Raw genomic sequence first — 19,705 nt, 5'->3', positions numbered from 1 at the left:
CATGTTAATGTTGAAGTTGCAAGCCAGGAACGCTTAGAGAAACACACACACACACACACACACACACACACACTTATATATGTACACATTCAAAAACATGCACACATCTGTCAAACATAAAAGTCTCCATGTCTCAATATACTGCAGACAGACATCAAATATAGCACTTGTGAAAACCCTCTGAGAGAGAGAAAGTGAGTGAGAGAGAGAGAGAGAGAGAGAGAGAGAGTGTGTGTGTGTGTGTGTGTGTGTGAGTGTGTGTGTGTGCATGCATTTGTACACAAGTGTCAGTGTGCATGTTTTGCTTCTTTCCCTTTTATTGATGTCTTAATTTTTCAACTTTATTATCATTACATTTTATTCATCATCTTTTTCATGTTAATATTCTACACAAACCTGGCACAGGCTCTCAAAGCCTGATCATCACATAGGGTTTACGAGAAGATGAAGCATTTACTTTTTTTGTTTTTTCCCCCCAACAGATGTAGTGTAGTGTGCATGGTTTCAGCCCACACGCTTTGACACTCACTGAAACAGAAACTGAACACGTACCACAGAGAGCGATGTGGCGAAGAGCAGACGAGTAGTTCTTCAGATGCCTGTCTATGGTGAACTTGCAGTAGTTGCTTTTCAGTCGCCTCAGCTGGTTGAGGAAAGGAATGTACTCCTTGGGGTCCTGAAACAGTAATAATAATCAGTGTAACAGATGGTACTTATATGGCAAAAATTCTCCCCCAAAATGGGCTCTAAGCCACGTACATGAAACAACACATCTACAATAGTGACATGATAACATACCTCTGTACATGAAAAAACATCATGTATGTATATAACCCTAGTCAATTTCTTCATCACAACACGAAGAGAAGAAAATGACACTTCATAAACCATGTCACTGTTAACTTCTGTTCCCTTTCAGCTGAATAAACTTGGTCAATTTTTTCTTTACAACACTAAGAGAAGAAAATGACACTTCATAAACCATGTCACTGTTAACTTCTGTTCCCTTTCAGCTGGATAAACTTGGTCAATTTCTTCTTTACAACACTAAGAGAAGAAAATGACACTTCATAAACCATGTCACTGTTAACTTCTGTTCCCTTTCAGCTGAATAAACTTGGTCAATTTCTTCTTTACAACACTAAGAGAAGAAAATGACACTTCATAAACCATGTCACTGTTAACTTCTGTTCCCTTTCAGCTGAATAAACTTGGTCAATTTTTTCTTTACAACACTAAGAGAAGAAAATGACACTTCATAAACCATGTCACTGTTAACTTCTGTTCCCTTTCAGCTGGATAAACTTGGTCAATTTCTTCTTTACAACACTAAGAGAAGAAAATGACACTTCATAAACCATGTCACTGTTAACTTCTGTTCCCTTTCAGCTGAATAAACTTGGTCAATTTTTTCTTTACAACACTAAGAGAAGAAAATGACACTTCATAAACCATGTCACTGTTAACTTCTGTTCCCTTTCAGCTGGATAAACTTGGTCAATTTCTTCTTTACAACACAAAGAGAAGAAAATGACACTTCATAAACCATGTCACTGTTAACTTCTGTTCCCTTTCAGCTGAATAAACTTGGTCAATTTCTTCGTTAAAACAATAAAAAAAAAAACCAACATGACACTTAATAAACCACATCACTGTTAACTTTGTTTCCCTTCAAACAGAGTTTTAATGAAAAGCTGACAATGCTGACTCCTAGACTGAAGCAAAAGCCAAACACATTATCTCGCACCTTTCAGTTTCATGTCTTTCCCTTGAGCCATTCATCAGTGATCTTTACACGTCACTTGTCAGAATGACTCAGAAAGAATGCTTTCATGACTTTCAGTGAGCACAACAAAAATAAACACCATGCACGAATGGCCTTGACCCTGACCTTCTGTGACTTTTCAGCAACCATGAGGACGAGGTCAAAGTTGTAGGTGGCGAGGGCGGCGTTGTACAGTTTGTTGACGTCCACCAGAAACAACAGGTACTTCAGGGCCTCCTCCGCACTCACACCACCCCTCCCCTCTCCTCCCCCTGAGACAGACACAAGATGCAGCAATACTTTATCATCTCTGTGAGAGATATTGATTGTTGAGACGTTTGCACTCACCTCCCCCCTCCCCTCCCCTCCCCCTGAGACAGACACAAGATGCAGCAATACTTTATCATCTCTGTGAGAGATATTGATTGTTGAGACGTTTGCACTCACCTCCCCCCTCCCCTCCCCTCCCCCTGAGACAGACACAAGATGCAGCAATACTTTATCATCTCTGTGAGCGATATTGATTGTTGAGACGTTTGCACTCACCTCCCCCCTCCCCTCCCCTCCCCCTGAGACAGACACAAGATGCAGCAATACTTTATCATCTCTGTGAGAGATATTGATTGTTGAGACGTTTGCACTCACCTCCCCCCTCCCCTCCCCTACCATTGAGACAAGACACAAGATACAAGAATACTTTATCTCTAAGAGAGAAACTGTTACCACATCTGCTGATAAAAAGATGACATCAAGATAGAAGATACAAGAATACAATACTATCTCTAAGTTAAAGAGAGAAACTGTTGACATGTTTCAATCATCTATTTCAAAATCATGTATGTATATAACCCTAACATCATGTATGTATATAACCCTAGTCAATTTCTTCACTAAAACACTAAGAGAAGAAAATATATTCAAAATATATTTCTGTTAATAACTACGATGTAATAATTAATTGCAATGTTTTTAAAAGCGAATATGTGAAATGCTTTTATTTGAGAACATATGTTTATTACTCTTGTTTAATCAAGTAATCCGTGTCTGTGGGGTGGGTGGGGGGTGGGTGGGTACGGGTGTGTGCTGATTATTTGGTTGCGGTTTTCCGTAACGTATCTTTATTATTATCTTATCTGTCTATTATAATCAATGTGCAGTATAGTATGCTATGTTTATAATTATATTCAAATAATGTTTCTTAATTCTTTCTGTTTTTACATTAAGAATACTAGTTATTACCTGCAGTGTGTGGATGTATGTATGAAACGGTGTATTAGATATTTTTTACATTTGTATCTTCGTAATATTCGTAAAAGCTGTTGTTGACTTTAACAGTTATGGTCCCCATGTTGTTTACTTGTCTATGTTGTGATAATGCACCTGACCAAATTTCTCCAGTTGGAGATAATAAAGTTATTCTTATCTTATCAATTACAAAACACAAACATCTAAATTAATGTGCAAAACATCAAAGCAGAGAGACAGACCACCCTGAATTCAGACACACAGAGAACACACCACACTCATTCAGTTCCTTTTCAAAAAAGAAATCAGGTTTCCACATACATCATAATGTAGAGGATGAAAAAGCAGGTCCATTAAAAAAAATAAATAAATAAATAAAAATCCATGACAACAGACACTCAGATTCTGAGATTCTCAACACTATCAGTAACAGGTAGACCAGACATGTATCAGCTTTTTTTTCTTCTTCTTTTTTGTTGTTGTAATTTCTGTGAATACTTTTACAAACTTGCACATTTTATTTTCATATCACACAACTTTTTCTCTTATCCATCTTCATTGCAAACAAGGAAATGTCAGTCTTCGGCTTATTACAAACTTGAATATCTTTTTCCAAATATTTTATAACTTTTTTATAATCCATATTAATTAGAAACAAGAAAATAACAGTCTACAGCTTGTTACAAACCTGTATATTTTTACCCAGATATCATATAACTTTTTCTGATCCATATTTTAGGAAACAAGGAAGTATCTGTCTATAGCTAGTTATAAACAAGTTCAGACTTTTCCCAAGATATCATAAAACTTTTTCCAGTCCTTACAAACCAGAGAGAAATGTGAATAAAAGTTTATCGAATGAAGGTTCCACAGCCTCTGATGGCCACTGAGGCAGTGAATTCATATCCACTGTGTATAGGTCTCAGCAAAGAAAGGCAGTGAATTCATACCCACTGTGTATAGGTCTCAGCAAAGCAGTGAATTCATACCCACTGTGTATAGGTCTCAGCAAAGCAGTGAATTCATATCCACTGTGTATAGGTCTCAGCAAAGAAAGGCAGTGAATTCATACCCACTGTGTATAGGTCTCAGCAAAGAAAGGCAGTGAATTCATACCCACTGTGTATAGGTCTCAGCAAAGAAAGGCAGTGAATTCATATCCACTGTGTATAGGTCTCAGCAAAGCAGTGAATTCATACCCACTGTGTATAGGTCTCAGCAAAGAAAGGCAGTGAATTCATACCCACTGTGTACAGGTCTCAGCAAAGAAAGGCAGTGAATTCATACCCACTGTGTATAGGTCTCAGCAAAGAAAGGCAGTGAATTCATACCCACTGTGTATAGGTCTCAGCAAAGAAAGGCAGTGAATTCATACCCACTGTGTATAGGTCTCAGCAAAGAAAGGCAGTGAATTCATACCCACTGTGTATAGGTCTCAGCAAAGAAAGGCAGTGAATTCATACCCAGTGTATAGGTCTCAAAAAAGCAGTGAATTCATAACCACTGTGTATAGGTCTCAGCAAAGCAGTGAATTCATACCCACTGTGTACAGGTCTCAGCAAAGCAGTGATTCACACCCACTGTGTATAGGTCTCAGCAAAGCAGTGAATTCATACCCACTGTGTATAGGTCTCAGCAAAGAAAGGCAGTGAATTCATACCCACTGTGTATAGGTCTCAGCAAAGCAGTGAATTCATATCCACTGTGTATAGGTCTCAGCAAAGCAGTGAATTCATATCCACTGTGTATAGGTCTCAGCAAAGAAAGGCTGTGAATTCATACCCACTGTGTATAGATCTCAGCAAAGCAGTGAATTCATACCCACTGTGTATAGGTCTCAGCAAAGAAAGGCCGTGAATTCATACCCACTGTGTATAGGTCTCAGCAAAGAAAGGCAGTGATTCATACCCACTGTGTATAGGTCTCAGCAAAGAAAGGCAGTGAATTCATACCCACTGTGTATAGGTCTCAGCAAAGCAGTGAATTCATACCCACTGTGTATAGGTCTCAGCAAAGAAAGGCAGTGAATTCATACCCACTGTGTATAGGTCTCAGCAAAGAAAGGCAGTGATTCATACCCACTGTGTATAGGTCTCAGCAAAGAAAGGCAGTGATTCATACCCACTGTGTACAGGTCTCAGCAAAGAAAGGCAGTGAATTCATACCCACTGTGTATAGGTCTCAGCAAAGAAAGGCAGTGAATTCATACCCACTGTGTACAGGTCTCAGCAAAGAAAGGCAGTGAATTCATACCCACTGTGTATAGGTCTCAGCAAAGAAAGGCAGTGAATTCATACCCACTGTGTATAGGTCTCAGCAAAGAAAGGCAGTGAATTCATACCCACTGTGTATAGGTCTCAGCAAAGAAAGGCAGTGAATTCATATCCACTGTGTATAGGTCTCAGCAAAGAAAGGCAGTGAATTCATACCCACTGTGTATAGGTCTCAGCAAAGCAGTGAATTCATACCCACTGTGTATAGGTCTCAGCAAAGAAAGGCAGTGATTCATACCCACTGTGTATAGGTCTCAGCAAAGCAGTGAATTCATACCCACTGTGTATAGGTCTCAGCAAAGAAAGGCAGTGAATTCATACCCACTGTGTACAGGTCTCAGCAAAGAAAGGCAGTGCCCCACTCCTCTCCTTCCATTGGAACCTTCCCCAACCAAAGACAGGTACCCATTAACACCACCGTGAGCAAGGAAAATCACGGAGTAAAGTGCCTTTCAGGTACACACAGGTAAATCAAAGGTACACAGAAACAAACCCAGACGCTTCCCGAAAAAGGAAGCTCTGGGCTTGTCCTTATACCCATAGCTGAACTGGCAGCATACGCAGCATTAACTTGATGGACAGAGTTTCTTCTCTTTATAGTTGTTTAATGCCTTACCCAGGGACACAGCACCATGCCAAAACAGGGGCTTGAACCCTGATCACTGGTGAACACTGGATCACAAGTCCACTGGTGAACACTGGATCACAAGTCCACTGGTGAACACTGGATCACAAGTCCAACACCTAACAGATTAATTCACGGTGCCTCCCCAAATCAGGCATCAGAACAGCCCAGAATCCAACCCTCTGAAGAAGGCACAGGTCCACTGCTGCAACTGCTGTCATTATACGCTTCCAAATGGAATGGACGATGGAATACTTGATAGCAATTAAATACTGATAAAGATGATGCCGACACTTGTTTGCAGGAAGAGCGCAAAAACAGAATGAGCCGTTTAAGAATACCATACATGCATAAAAACAGAACGAGCCACTGAGAACACCATTTGTGCGCAAAAACAGTACAAACTGTTTAAGAACACCATTTGAGAATAAAATCCCGTTCCATAAAAAGTTCAATCCGCAACTGTTTGAGCCGAAACCGCGGTCGGCAGTCCCCAAATCCTCTGAAAATCATGGGTCCGTGGACCATTCTGTCTGCTGGATGGAAATAAAAAATAAAATTAAAAAATTAAAAAATACCCACCTGTGTTCTCACCTCTGAGAGCCCACACCATCTCCAAAGCCTTCTGGAGCTGTGGCTGACTCTTCCTGACCAGCGAGGTCAGAATGGACAGCCGGAACCGGTCAGCCCCCAGCCCCTCCAGGGCCGCCCGGATGGCGTCACACACCGTGTCCACCTTGCCTGACCGCGTCTCGCCACTACTGGTAGTGGGGGTGGTACACGTGCGGCTGTAGGCTGCCGTGTACATGGTCACCGTCACGTCATCCTCTCTGGGGGAAAAAAAGAAGAAGAATAGAATAGAATTAGAATAGAATTAGTATTAGAATCAGAACAGAACAGAACAGAGGGAAAATAGAATAGAATAGATTGGAACAGAACAGAACAGAAGGGAAGAGAAGTGAAAAGAAGGAAATGGAACAGAATAGAATGGAATTAGAATCAGAATAGAACAGAACAGAAGGAAATGGAATAGAATAGAACAGAACAGAATGGAATAGAGTAAAATAAAACATATCTTTATTAGCAACTAAGTGTACCAGGGTCACAAGGAATATTGGAGGCGATAGTTCATCAAGATTACAAACTGGTATTGGAAATCATATATGAATAAAAGCAAATACTGTAGGATTTTTGACACGTGTTGATGAAAAAACATGAAGCTGAATCCCTGTATATGATGAACACACACACACACACACACACACACACACACATATATACACGATACACACACACACACACACGATAGTGCGTACACACACACACACAAACACACAACACACACCCATGATGATAAAACACACACACCGTCACACACACACACACACACACACACAAACACACACACACACACCGTGACACACACACACACACACACACACACACACACACACACACACACACACACACACACAGAGTCACACACACCACACACACACACACACACACACACAACACACACCCATGATGATAAAACACACACACCGTCACACACACACACACACACACACACACAGTCACACAAACACACACACACACACACCGTGACACACACACACACACACACACACACACACACACAGTCACACAAACACACACACACACACACCGTGACACACACACACACACACACAGTCACACACACACACACAGTCACACAAACACACACACACACACACCGTGACACACACACACACACACACAGTCACACACACACCACACACACACACACTACACACACCCATGATGATAAAACACACACACCGTCACACACACACACACACACACACACACGCACACACACACACAGTCAACCAAAAAACAGAACACTGACTGCAGTTCTGTGAGGAACAGGTTGATGTCCGTCACGCTGGGGATCTGGGTCAGGAAGTGAGAGACCTGCTGCAGGAAGACCGGGGGGTTGTGGTCGTACAGCAGGTTCAGGTTGATGCGGTGCTTCTTCATCACGCTGAACGCTCCGCCAAACTCACACCTGCCGGCAAAAATCAACAGTGCTGACATCATTTCAACTCCTTCACTGCTGGGGAAAAAAAACCCAAAAAAACCAAGAGAAAGTGGCTTTTCAAGTTATGAAAAAATATGTAGAACAATCAGCCTAAAACTGAGAAAATGGTCCTGAGATATGCCATTATAGATATCAAAAAAGGTGTAATGTCTGTTGTCATGCAGATTTCACACAAAGAAACCTGCTGTGTTAAAAAGTAACACAACACAACATACCAGTAGCTTGCAAAGAAATTTTCCATATCTCATAAGAACTTGTACTTTGTGACTTTACACTGCTTGCAAGGAAACTTCCCATATTTCATAAGGACGTCATCAGGTCTGCAGTCCCCAGCCCCACGTACCTGTCGAGGAGCCGTCGCACCGTGGCCAGCACCAGGGCACGGGGGTGGACCGTCTCCAGGTTTCCACGTGGCATCTGCAGCACCAGTTTTGTGTCCTCTGCCACCACCGTCACAATGCGCGACCCTCGCTCCACCCTCCGGATGCTCTCGTCAAATGGGTGAGCTTTGCCGTCCGACAAACTCGGCAGATCTGTAACAGGTGTGCGTGATGTACGACAGTCAGTCGTGTCCACCTATGACCGTCAGAACTGCAGAGGAGGAAACTGCTGTCCTGACTGTCTGGGCCAGAATTTGATCATTGTGGAGAGCGTCTTGACCGAGTTAAATCCCTACTCTCTTGGCAAAGAGGGCTTTAGGACAGGATGGTCCCCAAAGGCAAAACAGCCCCCAAGGCTGCAGCATTAACAGCCGGTGCAATCTTGCCTCCTAGCTGGAGAGTCTTAGTTCTTCATAAATGACTAAGCCGTAAATGGCTTCCCATCGCAGTCTAGAAATGGCCAAACTGAAAGTGTATGTCAATCCCTGATGTAACTTTTTATATATATATATATATATATATATATATATATATATATATATATATATATATATATATATATATATATAACTGGGTGTCATGGTTCACACAGCTTTTTTCATCACTATATTCAATAACTCATATATATATATATAAATCACCAGAGGGACAAAATTCTAAGCTATCATGCTGGGAACCTAGGGAGGCACACCATTTTCAGTTCTGGCTTAAGCCCTTTGCATAAATCATCATTTCCTACATAGATGAGAACAGTGATTTTGGTCAGAAAAATCCTTTCAGGATGGTTTTTTTTTCTTTTTTTCCCATCATCATTATCTAAGTCTAATTCCTGGTGAAAGCTTGTGTGCATGCATGTGTGTCTGCTTCTATGAATGTGTGAGTGTCTGAGCTCATGTGCGCCTCTGTGCGTGTATGTGCATATGCCTCTGTGCGTGTGCCCCTCTGTGCAAGCATTAGTGCGCATGCTCGCGCCCATCTCAATGTACATGCGTGTGATCATATAGACAGCCATGTATCCAGGGGGTGTATGCACATCACAACACCAACCTGCACTCACTCACTCACTCACCATTCACGGCACCAATCACCAGATAGTGCACTCACTCACTCACTCACCATTCACGGCACCAATCACCAGACGGTGCACTCACTCACTCACTCACCCCTCACAGCACCAATCACAAGACGGTGCACTCAATCACTCACTCACCCCTTACGGCACCAATCACCAGACGGTGCACTCACTCACTCACTCACTCACCCCTCACAGCACCAATCACCAGACGGTGCACTCACTCACTCACTCACTCACCCTTCACAGCACCAATCACCAGACGGTGCACTCACTCACTCACTCACTCACCCTTCACAGCACCAATCACCAGACGGTGCACTCACTCACTCACTCACCCCTCACAGCACCAATCACCAGATGGTGCACTCACTCACTCACTCACCCCTGACAGCACCAATCACCAGACGGTGCACTCACTGTGCGTGTGTGTGCATATGCCTCTGTGCGTGTGCCCCTCTGTGCAAGCATTAGTGTGCATGCTCGCGCCCATCTCTATGTATATGCGTGTGATCATATAGACAGCCATGTATCCAGGGGGTGTATGAACATCACAACACCAACCTGCACTCACTCACTCACTCACATTCACGGCACCAATCACCAGACAGTGCATTCATTCACTCACTCACCATTCACAGCACCAATCACCAGATAGTGCACTCACTCACTCACTCACTCACCCTTCATGGCACCAATCACCAGACAGTGCATTCATTCACTCACTCACCATTCACAGCACCAATCACCAGACGGTGCACTCACTCACTCACTCAATCCTCACAGCACCAATCACCAGATGGTGCACTCACTCACCATTCACAGCACCAATCACCAGACGGTGCACTCACTCACCCCTCACAGCACCAATCACCAGATAGTGCACTCACTCACTCACCCCTGATGGCACCAATCACCAGACGGTGCACTCACTCACTCACCCTTCACAGCACCAATCACCAGATAGTGCACTCACTCACTCACTCACCCTTCACGGCACCAATCACCAGATAGTGCACTCACTCACTCAACCTTCACGGCACCAATCACCAGATAGTGCACTCACTCACTCACTCACTCACTCACCCCTCACGGCACCAATCACCAGATAGTGCACTCACTCACTCACTCACCCTTCACGGCACCAATCACCAGACGGTGCACTCACTCACTCACTCACCCTTCACGGCACCAATCACCAGATAGTGCACTCACTCACTCACTCACCCTTCACGGCACCAATCACCAGATAGTGCACTCACTCACTCACTCACCCTTCACGGCACCAATCACCAGATGGTGCACTCACTCACTCACTCACTCACCCCTCACGGCACCGATCACCAGATAGTGCACTCACTCACTCACCCTTCACAGCACTAATCACCAGATGGTGCACTCACTCACTCACTCACTCACCATTCACGGCACCAATCACCAGACGGTGCACTCACTCACTCACTCACCATTCACGGCACCAATCACCAGACAGTGCACTCACTCACTCACTCACTCACTCACCATTCACGGCACCAATCACCAGATAGTGCACTCACTCACCCTTCACAGCACCAATCACCAGATGGTGCACTCACTCACTCACTCACCCTTAACAGCACCAATCACCAGATAGTGCACTCACTCACTCACCCTTCACAGCACCAATCACCAGATGGTGCACTCACTCACTCACTCACCCCTCACAGCACCAATCACCAGATAGTGCACTCACTCACTCACTCACCCTTCACGGCACCAATCACCAGACGGTGCACTCACTCACTCACTCACCCTTCACAGCACCAATCACCAGACGGTGCACTCACTCACTCACTCACCCCTCACAGCACCAATCACCAGACGGTGCACTCACTCACCATTCACGGCACCAATCACCAGATACTGCACTCACTCACTCACTCACCCCTCACGGCACCAATCACCAGACGGTGCACTCACTCACTCACTCACTCACCCTTCACGGCACCAACCACCAGATAGTGCACTCACTCACCCTTCACGGCACCAATCACCAGACAGTGCACTCACTCACTCACTCACCCTTCACAGCAGTGTGCCTGTTGATGCAACGCACTGTGTGGCTCAGTGTGGTCAGCAGCAAGAACTCGTCATGAACAGCGAAAGACGTGCAGTTGGAAGCCACCTGAGACATGATTATTTATTCATTTATGCATTCATTCATTTAGTTATTTATTCATTTATTCTTTGACTTTATATTCGTTATTCAGTTTTCAGTTTTACGGAGGCGTCAGAGGAAGTAGACAGATCCATAAACACTACTCCACATCAGCTGTGTGAAACAGACAATGATAAATAAAATATTTAAAAAATAATAAAAAATAAAATGAAATAAAATCAGATGAAATACAACAAAATTAAATACAATAAAATAAAACAAAATAGAATAAAACCCTCCCATTCACATAAACCCAGTGCAATAGTCATGCCCAGAGAGCCTACCCTAGATCAGTGTAAAAGATTTCACATAAGATGATTAAAAGGAACAAACATCCTTCAAACGCACATTACTAATTCAGTGAACAAAAAACACTGGGACACAAAATCCAAAATAATCAGAACACTCCAGTTTTCAAATAACTTATCATGGGCAGTCATTTTCATGAACACACACACACACACACACACACACACACACACACACACACTTCATACAAGCACACAACCATAGAAGCACACACAATGCAAAAACATATATGTACAAACACACACACATTCACACATGCAAAGTATTCAAAAATAAAATAAGTAAAAGAGACCTACCTCTACACCATTGACATAAAACCTGTATCTGTCTGTAAGGCCAAGCACTGCTTCCTGGTAAAATGGGAAAAAAAACATAAAACATCCAATCAGTCCACTGTTACTGTCACCATTTTCTTATCTTCTGATTAAGAACAGTTACGGCTGTCTGATTTTGTTTGTTTTGTTTTTGTTTTTTTTTCTTTTTCTTTTTACTTTTAAATTCAATTTTCATGTTTGTATGATAAACAAGTTACAACTATCAAAGTTACTAACAGAGTTGTTTGTTTTTTTTCTTTTCTTTTGTTTTTTTTTCTTTTTTTTAAATTTCCCTGTTTGTATGATCAACTATCAGATTTTTTTGATTTTTCTGTTTTTTAAATTCAATGTTTGTATTGTTTCTATTGTAATCATCTTTTTTTTTTCTTTCCTCCCTTTAAAGTCAACTTTAGTATGGCCTTGTGTCGTGTGCTTGCCTCTTAGCAACACCATCCTTTGACTCTTTCACCGCTGAGTTTCAGAGTGAAAAACACTGACTCTTTCACCGCTGAGTTTCAGAGTGAAAAACACTGACTCTTTCACCGCCGAGTTTCTGAGTGAAAAACACTGACTCTTTCACTGCCGAGTTTCAGAGTGAAAAACACTGACTCTTTCACCGCCGAGTTTCAGAGTGAAAAACACTGTCTCTTTCACTGCTGAGTTTTAGAGTGAAAAACACTGACTCTTTCACCGCTGAGTTTCAGAGTGAAAAACACTGACTCTTTCACAGCCAAGTTTCAAAGTGAAAAACACTGACTCTTTCACCGCTGAGTTTCAGAGTGAAAAACACTGACTCTTTCACCGCTGAGTTTCAGAGTGAAAAACACTGACTCTTTCACCGCTGAGTTTCAGAGTGAAAAACACTGACTCTTTCACCGCCGAGTTTCAGAGTGAAAAACACGGACTCTTTCACCGCTGAGTTTCAGAGTGAAAAACACTGACTCTTTCACCGCCGAGTTTCAGAGTGAAAAACACTGACTCTTTCACCACTGAGTTTCAGAGTGAAAAACACTGACTCTTTCACCGCTGAGTTCCAGAGTGAAAAACACTGACTCTTTCACCACCGAGTTTCAGAGTGAAAAACACTGACTCTTTCATCGCTGAGTTTCAGAGTGAAAAACACTGACTCCTTCCGCTGAGTTTCAGAGTGAAAAACACTGACTCCTTCCGCTGAGTTCCAGAGTGAAAAACACTGACTCTTTCACCGCCGAGTTTCAGAGTGAAAAACACTGACTCTTTCACCGCTGAGTTTTAGAGTGAAAAACACTGACTCTTTCACCACTGAGTTTTAGAGTGAAAAACACTGACTCTTTCACCACTGAGTTTCAGAGTGAAAAACACTGACTCTTTCACCGCTGAGTTTCAGAGTGAAAAACACTGACTCTTTCACCGCTGAGTTTCAGAGTGAAAAACACCCCAAGGCAAAGTCCTCGCCACAGAGATTGGTGCAAGAGGGTTTGTGAGGGCATCTGCCTACAGCCTCATGAAACAGCTGTCAGTTTCTGGCAGAGACAGGACAAGGGCTCTCAAGGCAATGGCAGAAGCAGCAGAAAAGAGTTCCAGCTGGATCTGGTCAAGGAGGACTCAAAGTAAACTTCATAAGGATTAAATTTCCATACTCAAACTAGGCGCATGATGGCTCAGTGGTTAAAATGTCTGCCAGAAAAGTGACTCAGTCCTGAACTGGCGACCATCCTGAAGGTGCGGGTTCGAACCTGATGAGGACCAGGGAAAAAAAAAAAGGCGGCAATACAAGGGCATCCTGGAGTCATGACCTGGGTGCTACCCGGCCCCCTCAGAGTGTATGGAGTTAAGGGCCGAAACACTTGACTGAGGGGGGCTTCTTCTCTTAAGACCTTGTACTGTCCAGCTCTCCCTAGAGTTTCTTATCACTCTAGACTCAACGCAATGAACTTGTTCACTCCAAACTTGGTCAGTGGGCGAAGGTTAGTCATTGTTCTGTTGCTTGGGAAACTGGCTACAGCTGTCAGGCTTTATTACAATGTGAAAAATGGACCTTTTAGCATGACCCTTTCTAAGTCGACAAAAGTCGCCTGTGGTAGGATGTAGACTAAAGTCGCCTTTGGTGGTGACAGAGTTAAAAGCAGAGTTCAAGTTGCTTTTTGATTTTATATGGTTGATTTTTTATTGTGCTTTTTTACATTTACTCCCTTGCCAATTTCTGTCCTATCAAACGTGTTTGTTTGACAGTATTGCTTATCAGTTACATTTAATCAACTTCATGGGTATATGACTTTCATCCGTGTTATAAAGCATCATAATGTTCCATGAATATGACTTCCTAAATAATCAGAAGCAAGTCATACTTTACATGTAAATCAAAATAATCAGAAGCAAGTTATACATTTCAAGGATATGACTTCGAAATTAATTAGAAGCAAGTAATGCATTTCATATTTCATGGATGTAACTTTGTAAATTATCAAAAGTCATGCACTTTGAGGATATCACTTTCAAAATGACCAGAATGTAAAATGCAAACAAAGCCAAAGCAAACCAAACCAGGGAATAATACACTGACCAAATCCAGCATATTATGAAATTTGTTTTGCTTCTTATAGAAAATACAGCTAAATATTGTTTTCTAAATATGTTTGCACAGTCTGTGCTTTATTATCATTTTTTGTGATTTACTTTTTATGAGAAGAACATGTTGCTGTTTTGTGATACAGCAACCAAAGACTATATATGTTAATTTGCATTGTATGGAGGGAAGGGAAACAAATAAGGCAAAAAAACAACAACTGTACACTGACCTCCCCCTGCAGGCTGGTTACCTCCACCTGAGTACAGGGGAAAGGGAAACGTAACTCCTCCCCACTCGCCGTCTCCCATGGCAACACCATCTTCTCCTCTGTCACAAGCACGTCAATCCAACATCCATTCATAAATCAGCCTCCTTAACCACTGTAGGACAGCAACTATTAACAGTCAGTGGTGCAAAATTGATGAGGGAATCATCGTCTCTGTGTGTGTGTGCCCTGGAATGTGGGACACAATGTATTTTGATGATGATAATGATGATGGGGCTGATGATGATGCTGATATGGGGATCCAAGGGAATAAGCTTAATTACCTTTTTTTTAAAGTAAAACATCATTACCCATTCCAAGTTATCTTGTACCATGATTACTTCCTGTGTGCTCCAGGTACAAGAATTCTTGTACCGACACACTGTTCTAGTTTTCTTCATTCTTGTTTAGTGCAGTTGCTGTTCTCAGCTGAACTGCTTCAGGATTCTGGAAGTGAGAAAACGAAGCTGTGTTCGACCATTCAAAAATTAACAATTCTCTTTTAGTTTCGGAAGTTTTAGTGAACCACCGTATTTTTTCCTGCCGTGGTCTCATGTAGTGATGGTTCATAGGATCACAACAACTTCACCATGGCATCAGATCAGCCTTTTTTCACTCCACTCTCTTGTACACAGTCACTGAAAACATTTTCCCCAAGTATAATGACAATATTAACCCTTCGCCTGCCTAGTGATTTGGCAAGTAACTGAATCCTGTTTGCTGGTGAATTTTCACAAAAAATGTGCTGGTGTAGAAACAAAAATAATGGGTTAAATTTTTAACCGAAACAGGTAAAAGTATATATTTTCTCAAAAGAAAATGAATGGACAATTCACAAAAAAGACATTTTGTTATGATTAAAAGAATGTGACCCACAAGAACCTATCGAATAAAAACATCACACATGTGACAAACAAACAAACAAATACACACACACACACACACACGTACACACACAAAAATGTACACACATACACACACACACACACACAAACACATACACACACACACACAAACACGTACACACACACACACACACACACAAACACACACACACACGTACACACACATACACACCATTCTGAAGAAAGGAATGCCTGGATCAAAATCATCAGCCCAATGTCAAACCCACCGATCAGAAAATGAAACGCCCTCACACACCTCCCCACTGCCCCTCCCCCTACCCACTCAACCTCATGTCCTGCGTTGCCCTGCACACTGTAATCTGATACCTCCTCCACCACTGCTGCCTCTCACAGGTTGGCTGTCATGCTGTTCTGTTCTCTATTCTGCTAGCTGTCTGTCACACTGTTCTGTATTCTGTTAGCTGTCTGTCACACTGTTCTGTATTGTTAGCTGTCTGTCACACTGTTCTGCTCTGTATTCTGTTAGCTGTCTGTCATACTGTTCTGTATTCTGCTAGCTGTCTGTCACACTATTCTATATTCTGCTAACTGTCTGTCACACTATTCTATATTCTGCTAGCTGTCTGTCACACTGTTCAGTTCTGTATTCTGCTAGCTGTCTGTCACACTGTTCTATATTCTGCTAGCTGTCTGTCACACTGTTCTGTATTCTGCTAGCTGTCTGTCACACTGTTATGTATTCTGCTAGCTGTCTGTCATACTGTTCTGTATTCTGCTAGCTGTCTGTCACACTGTTCTGTATTCTGCTAGCTGTCTGTCACACTGTTCTGTTCTGTATTCTGCTAGCTGTCTGTCACACTGTTCTGTATTCTGCTAGCTGTCTGTCACACTGTTCTATGTTCTGTATTCTGCTAGCTGTCTGTCACACTGTTCTATGTTCTGTATTCTGCTAGCTGTCTGTCACACTGTTCTATGTTCTATATTCTGCTAGTTGTCACATTGTTCTGTATTCTGCTAGCTGTCTGTCACACTGTTCAGTTCTGTATTCTGCTAGCTGTCTGTCACACTGTTCTATGTTCTATATTCTGCTAGCTGTCACACTGTTCTGTATTCTGCTAGCTGTCTGTCACACTGTTCTATGTTCTGTATTCTGCTAGCTGTCTGTCACACTGTTGTATGTTCTATATTCTGCTAGTTGTCACATTGTTCTGTATTCTGCTAGCTGTCTGTCACACTGTTCTGTTCCGTATTCTGCTAGCTGTCTGTCACACTGTTCTGTTCTGTATTCTGCTAGCTGTCTGTCACACTATTCTATTCTATATTCTACTAGCTGTCTGTCACACTGTTCTATGTTCTGTATTCTGCTAGCTTTCTGTCACACTGTTCTATATTCTGCTAGCTGTCACACTGTTCTGTATTCTGCTAGCTGTCTGTCACACTGTTATGTATTCTGCTAGCTGGCTGTCACACTATTCTATTCTGTATTCTGCTAACTGTCTGTCACACTATTCTATTCTGTACTCTGCTGTCTGTCTGTCACACTATTCTATTCTGTATTCTGCTAGCTGTCTGTCACGCTGTTCTATTCTGTATTCTGCTAGCTGTCTGTCTCACTGTTCTATATTCTGCTAACTGTCTGTCACACTATTCTATTCTGTATTCTGCTAGCCGTCTGTCACACTGTTCTGTATTCTGCTAGCTGTTTGTCAGACTATTCTATTCTGTATTCTGCTAACTGTCTGTCACACTGTTCTATATTCTGCTAGCTGTCTGTCACACTGTTCTATGTTCTATATTCTGCTGTCAAACTGTTCTATATTCTGCTAGCTGTCTGTCACACTGTTATGTATTTTGCTAGCTGTCTGTCACACTGTTCTATATTCTGCTAGCTGTCTGTCACACTATTCTATTCTGTATTCTGCTAGCTGTCTGTCACACTGTTCTGTATTCTGCTAGCTGTCTGTCACACTATTCTATTCTGTATTCTGCTAGCTGTCTGTCACACTGTTCTGTATTCTGCTAGCTGTCTGTCACACTATTCTATTCTGTACTCTGCTGTCTGTCTGTCACACTATTCTATTCTGTATTCTGCTAGCTGTCTGTCACACTGTTATGTATTCTGCTAGCTGTCTGTCTCACTGTTCTATATTCTGCTAACTGTCTGTCACACTATTCTATTCTGTATTCTGCTAGCCGTCTGTCACACTGTTCTGTATTCTGCTAGCTGTCTGTCACACTATTCTATTCTGTATTCTGCTAACTGTCTGTCACACTGTTCTATATTCTGCTAGCTGTCTGTCACACTGTTCTATGTTCTATATTCTGCTGTCAAACTGTTCTATATTCTGCTAGCTGTCTGTCACACTGTTCTGTTCTGTATTCTGCTAGCTGTCTGTCACACTGTTCTGTATTCTGCTAACTGTCTGTCACACTATTCTATTCTGTATTCTGCTAGCTGTCTTTCACACTGTTCTGTATTCTGCTAGCTGGCTGTCACACTATTCTATTCTGTATTCTGCTAGCTGTCTGTCACACTGTTCTGTATTCTGCTAGCTGTCTGTCACACTATTCTATTCTGTATTCTGCTAACTGTCTGTCACACTATTCTATTCTGTATTCTGCTGTCTGTCTGTCACACTATTCTATTCTGTATTCTGCTAGCTGTCTGTCACACTGTACTGTATTCTGCTAGCTGTCTGTCACACTGTTCTGTTCTGTATTCTGCTAGCTGTCTGTCACACTGTTCTGTTCTGTATTCTGCTAGCTGTCTGTCACACTGTTCTGTTCTGTATTCGGCTAACTGTCTGTCACACTGTTCTATATTCTGCTAGCTGTCTGTCACACTGTTCTATATTCTGCTAACTGTCTGTCACACTGTTCTATATTCTTCTAGCTGTCTGTCACATTATTCTATTCTATATTCTGCTAACTGTCTGTCACACTGTTCTGTATTCTGCTAGCTGTCTGTCACACGGTTCTGTATTCTGCTAGCTGTCTGTCACACTGTTCGGTTCTGTATTCTGCTAGCAAGGTCAAACTCTTTTCTGCTCTCTGGGTGAAGAGAGTGATCTCACCTTCCTCTTCCAAATAATCGTCAGACTTCAGTTCTTCTTCATCATCTTCTCCAGTTCACTCAGATTTTCACTGAGCAGTGTGATCCACGTGTCGAAGCATTCAGTTTTGCAATCACACACACACGCACACGCACATGCACGCATGCACACACACTTTCACTTACTTGCATGCGTACACATTAATTTCTCCCCCCACTCGATTTTTTTTCCTACCCTCATCTGATATCACTTACAGTGAAAAGACGTGAAACTAAAGAACGAACGAAGCCGTTGCCATTTTGTTTGCCCACATAGACAATGACTTGTTGACGTGCTCCAGTCAGCCAGTAAAATAACTCCAAAAACCACACCCCTCCGTGAAGTAGGGGGCTTCTGAGGTATCATCAGGGTCACAGGAACCTTTGGAAATCTAAAGCTACCAGTCTAATACCTTCCAAACAACTTAATAACTTTTGCAAGATGGAGATGATTTATGTAGCAGCCGTTTGAGAACAGATGACATGGCAGTGGCAGGGGTGTGAATTATCTGCCGATATGGAACAGATTACACGGCAGTCTAAAGGATAATGATAAAAGTAATAATCATGATGTTGATAACAACAACAACAACAACAACGCCGATGACAACGATGATGATGATGATGATGATACACTAACAGAAATAACGAACGGCAATTGGACAGCGC

At 42.3% G+C, this 19,705-nt stretch overlaps 1 protein-coding gene across 3 annotated transcripts in view; it reads right to left on the bottom strand.

Moving 5' to 3' along the window:
• LOC143282083 (elongator complex protein 1-like) overlaps positions 1 to 19,705 on the bottom strand; it is a 64,051-nt gene that overhangs the window by 19,489 nt on the left and 24,857 nt on the right. For 2 of the 3 annotated variants that reach the window (XM_076587551.1, XM_076587550.1), the window contains exons 15-22: positions 15,044 to 15,141; positions 12,249 to 12,302; positions 11,508 to 11,610; positions 8,338 to 8,527; positions 7,803 to 7,961; positions 6,491 to 6,738; positions 1,892 to 2,037; positions 553 to 676 (exon numbers count right to left, since the gene is read on the bottom strand). In XM_076587551.1, the coding sequence (XP_076443666.1) occupies positions 553 to 676; positions 1,892 to 2,037; positions 6,491 to 6,738; positions 7,803 to 7,961; positions 8,338 to 8,527; positions 11,508 to 11,610; positions 12,249 to 12,302; positions 15,044 to 15,141 (1,122 nt within the window). The remainder of the gene's footprint in view (positions 1 to 552; positions 677 to 1,891; positions 2,038 to 6,490; positions 6,739 to 7,802; positions 7,962 to 8,337; positions 8,528 to 11,507; positions 11,611 to 12,248; positions 12,303 to 15,043; positions 15,142 to 19,705) is intronic. The other variant, XM_076587552.1, reaches the window with a different exon arrangement.

Source organism: Babylonia areolata, chromosome 5 (genome assembly GCF_041734735.1).
Source record: "Babylonia areolata isolate BAREFJ2019XMU chromosome 5, ASM4173473v1, whole genome shotgun sequence".
NCBI classification, from domain to species: domain Eukaryota; kingdom Metazoa; phylum Mollusca; class Gastropoda; order Neogastropoda; family Buccinidae; genus Babylonia; species Babylonia areolata.
The sequence above is the reverse complement of the archived record's forward strand: the minus strand, read 5'-3'. Positions and strand labels throughout refer to the sequence as shown.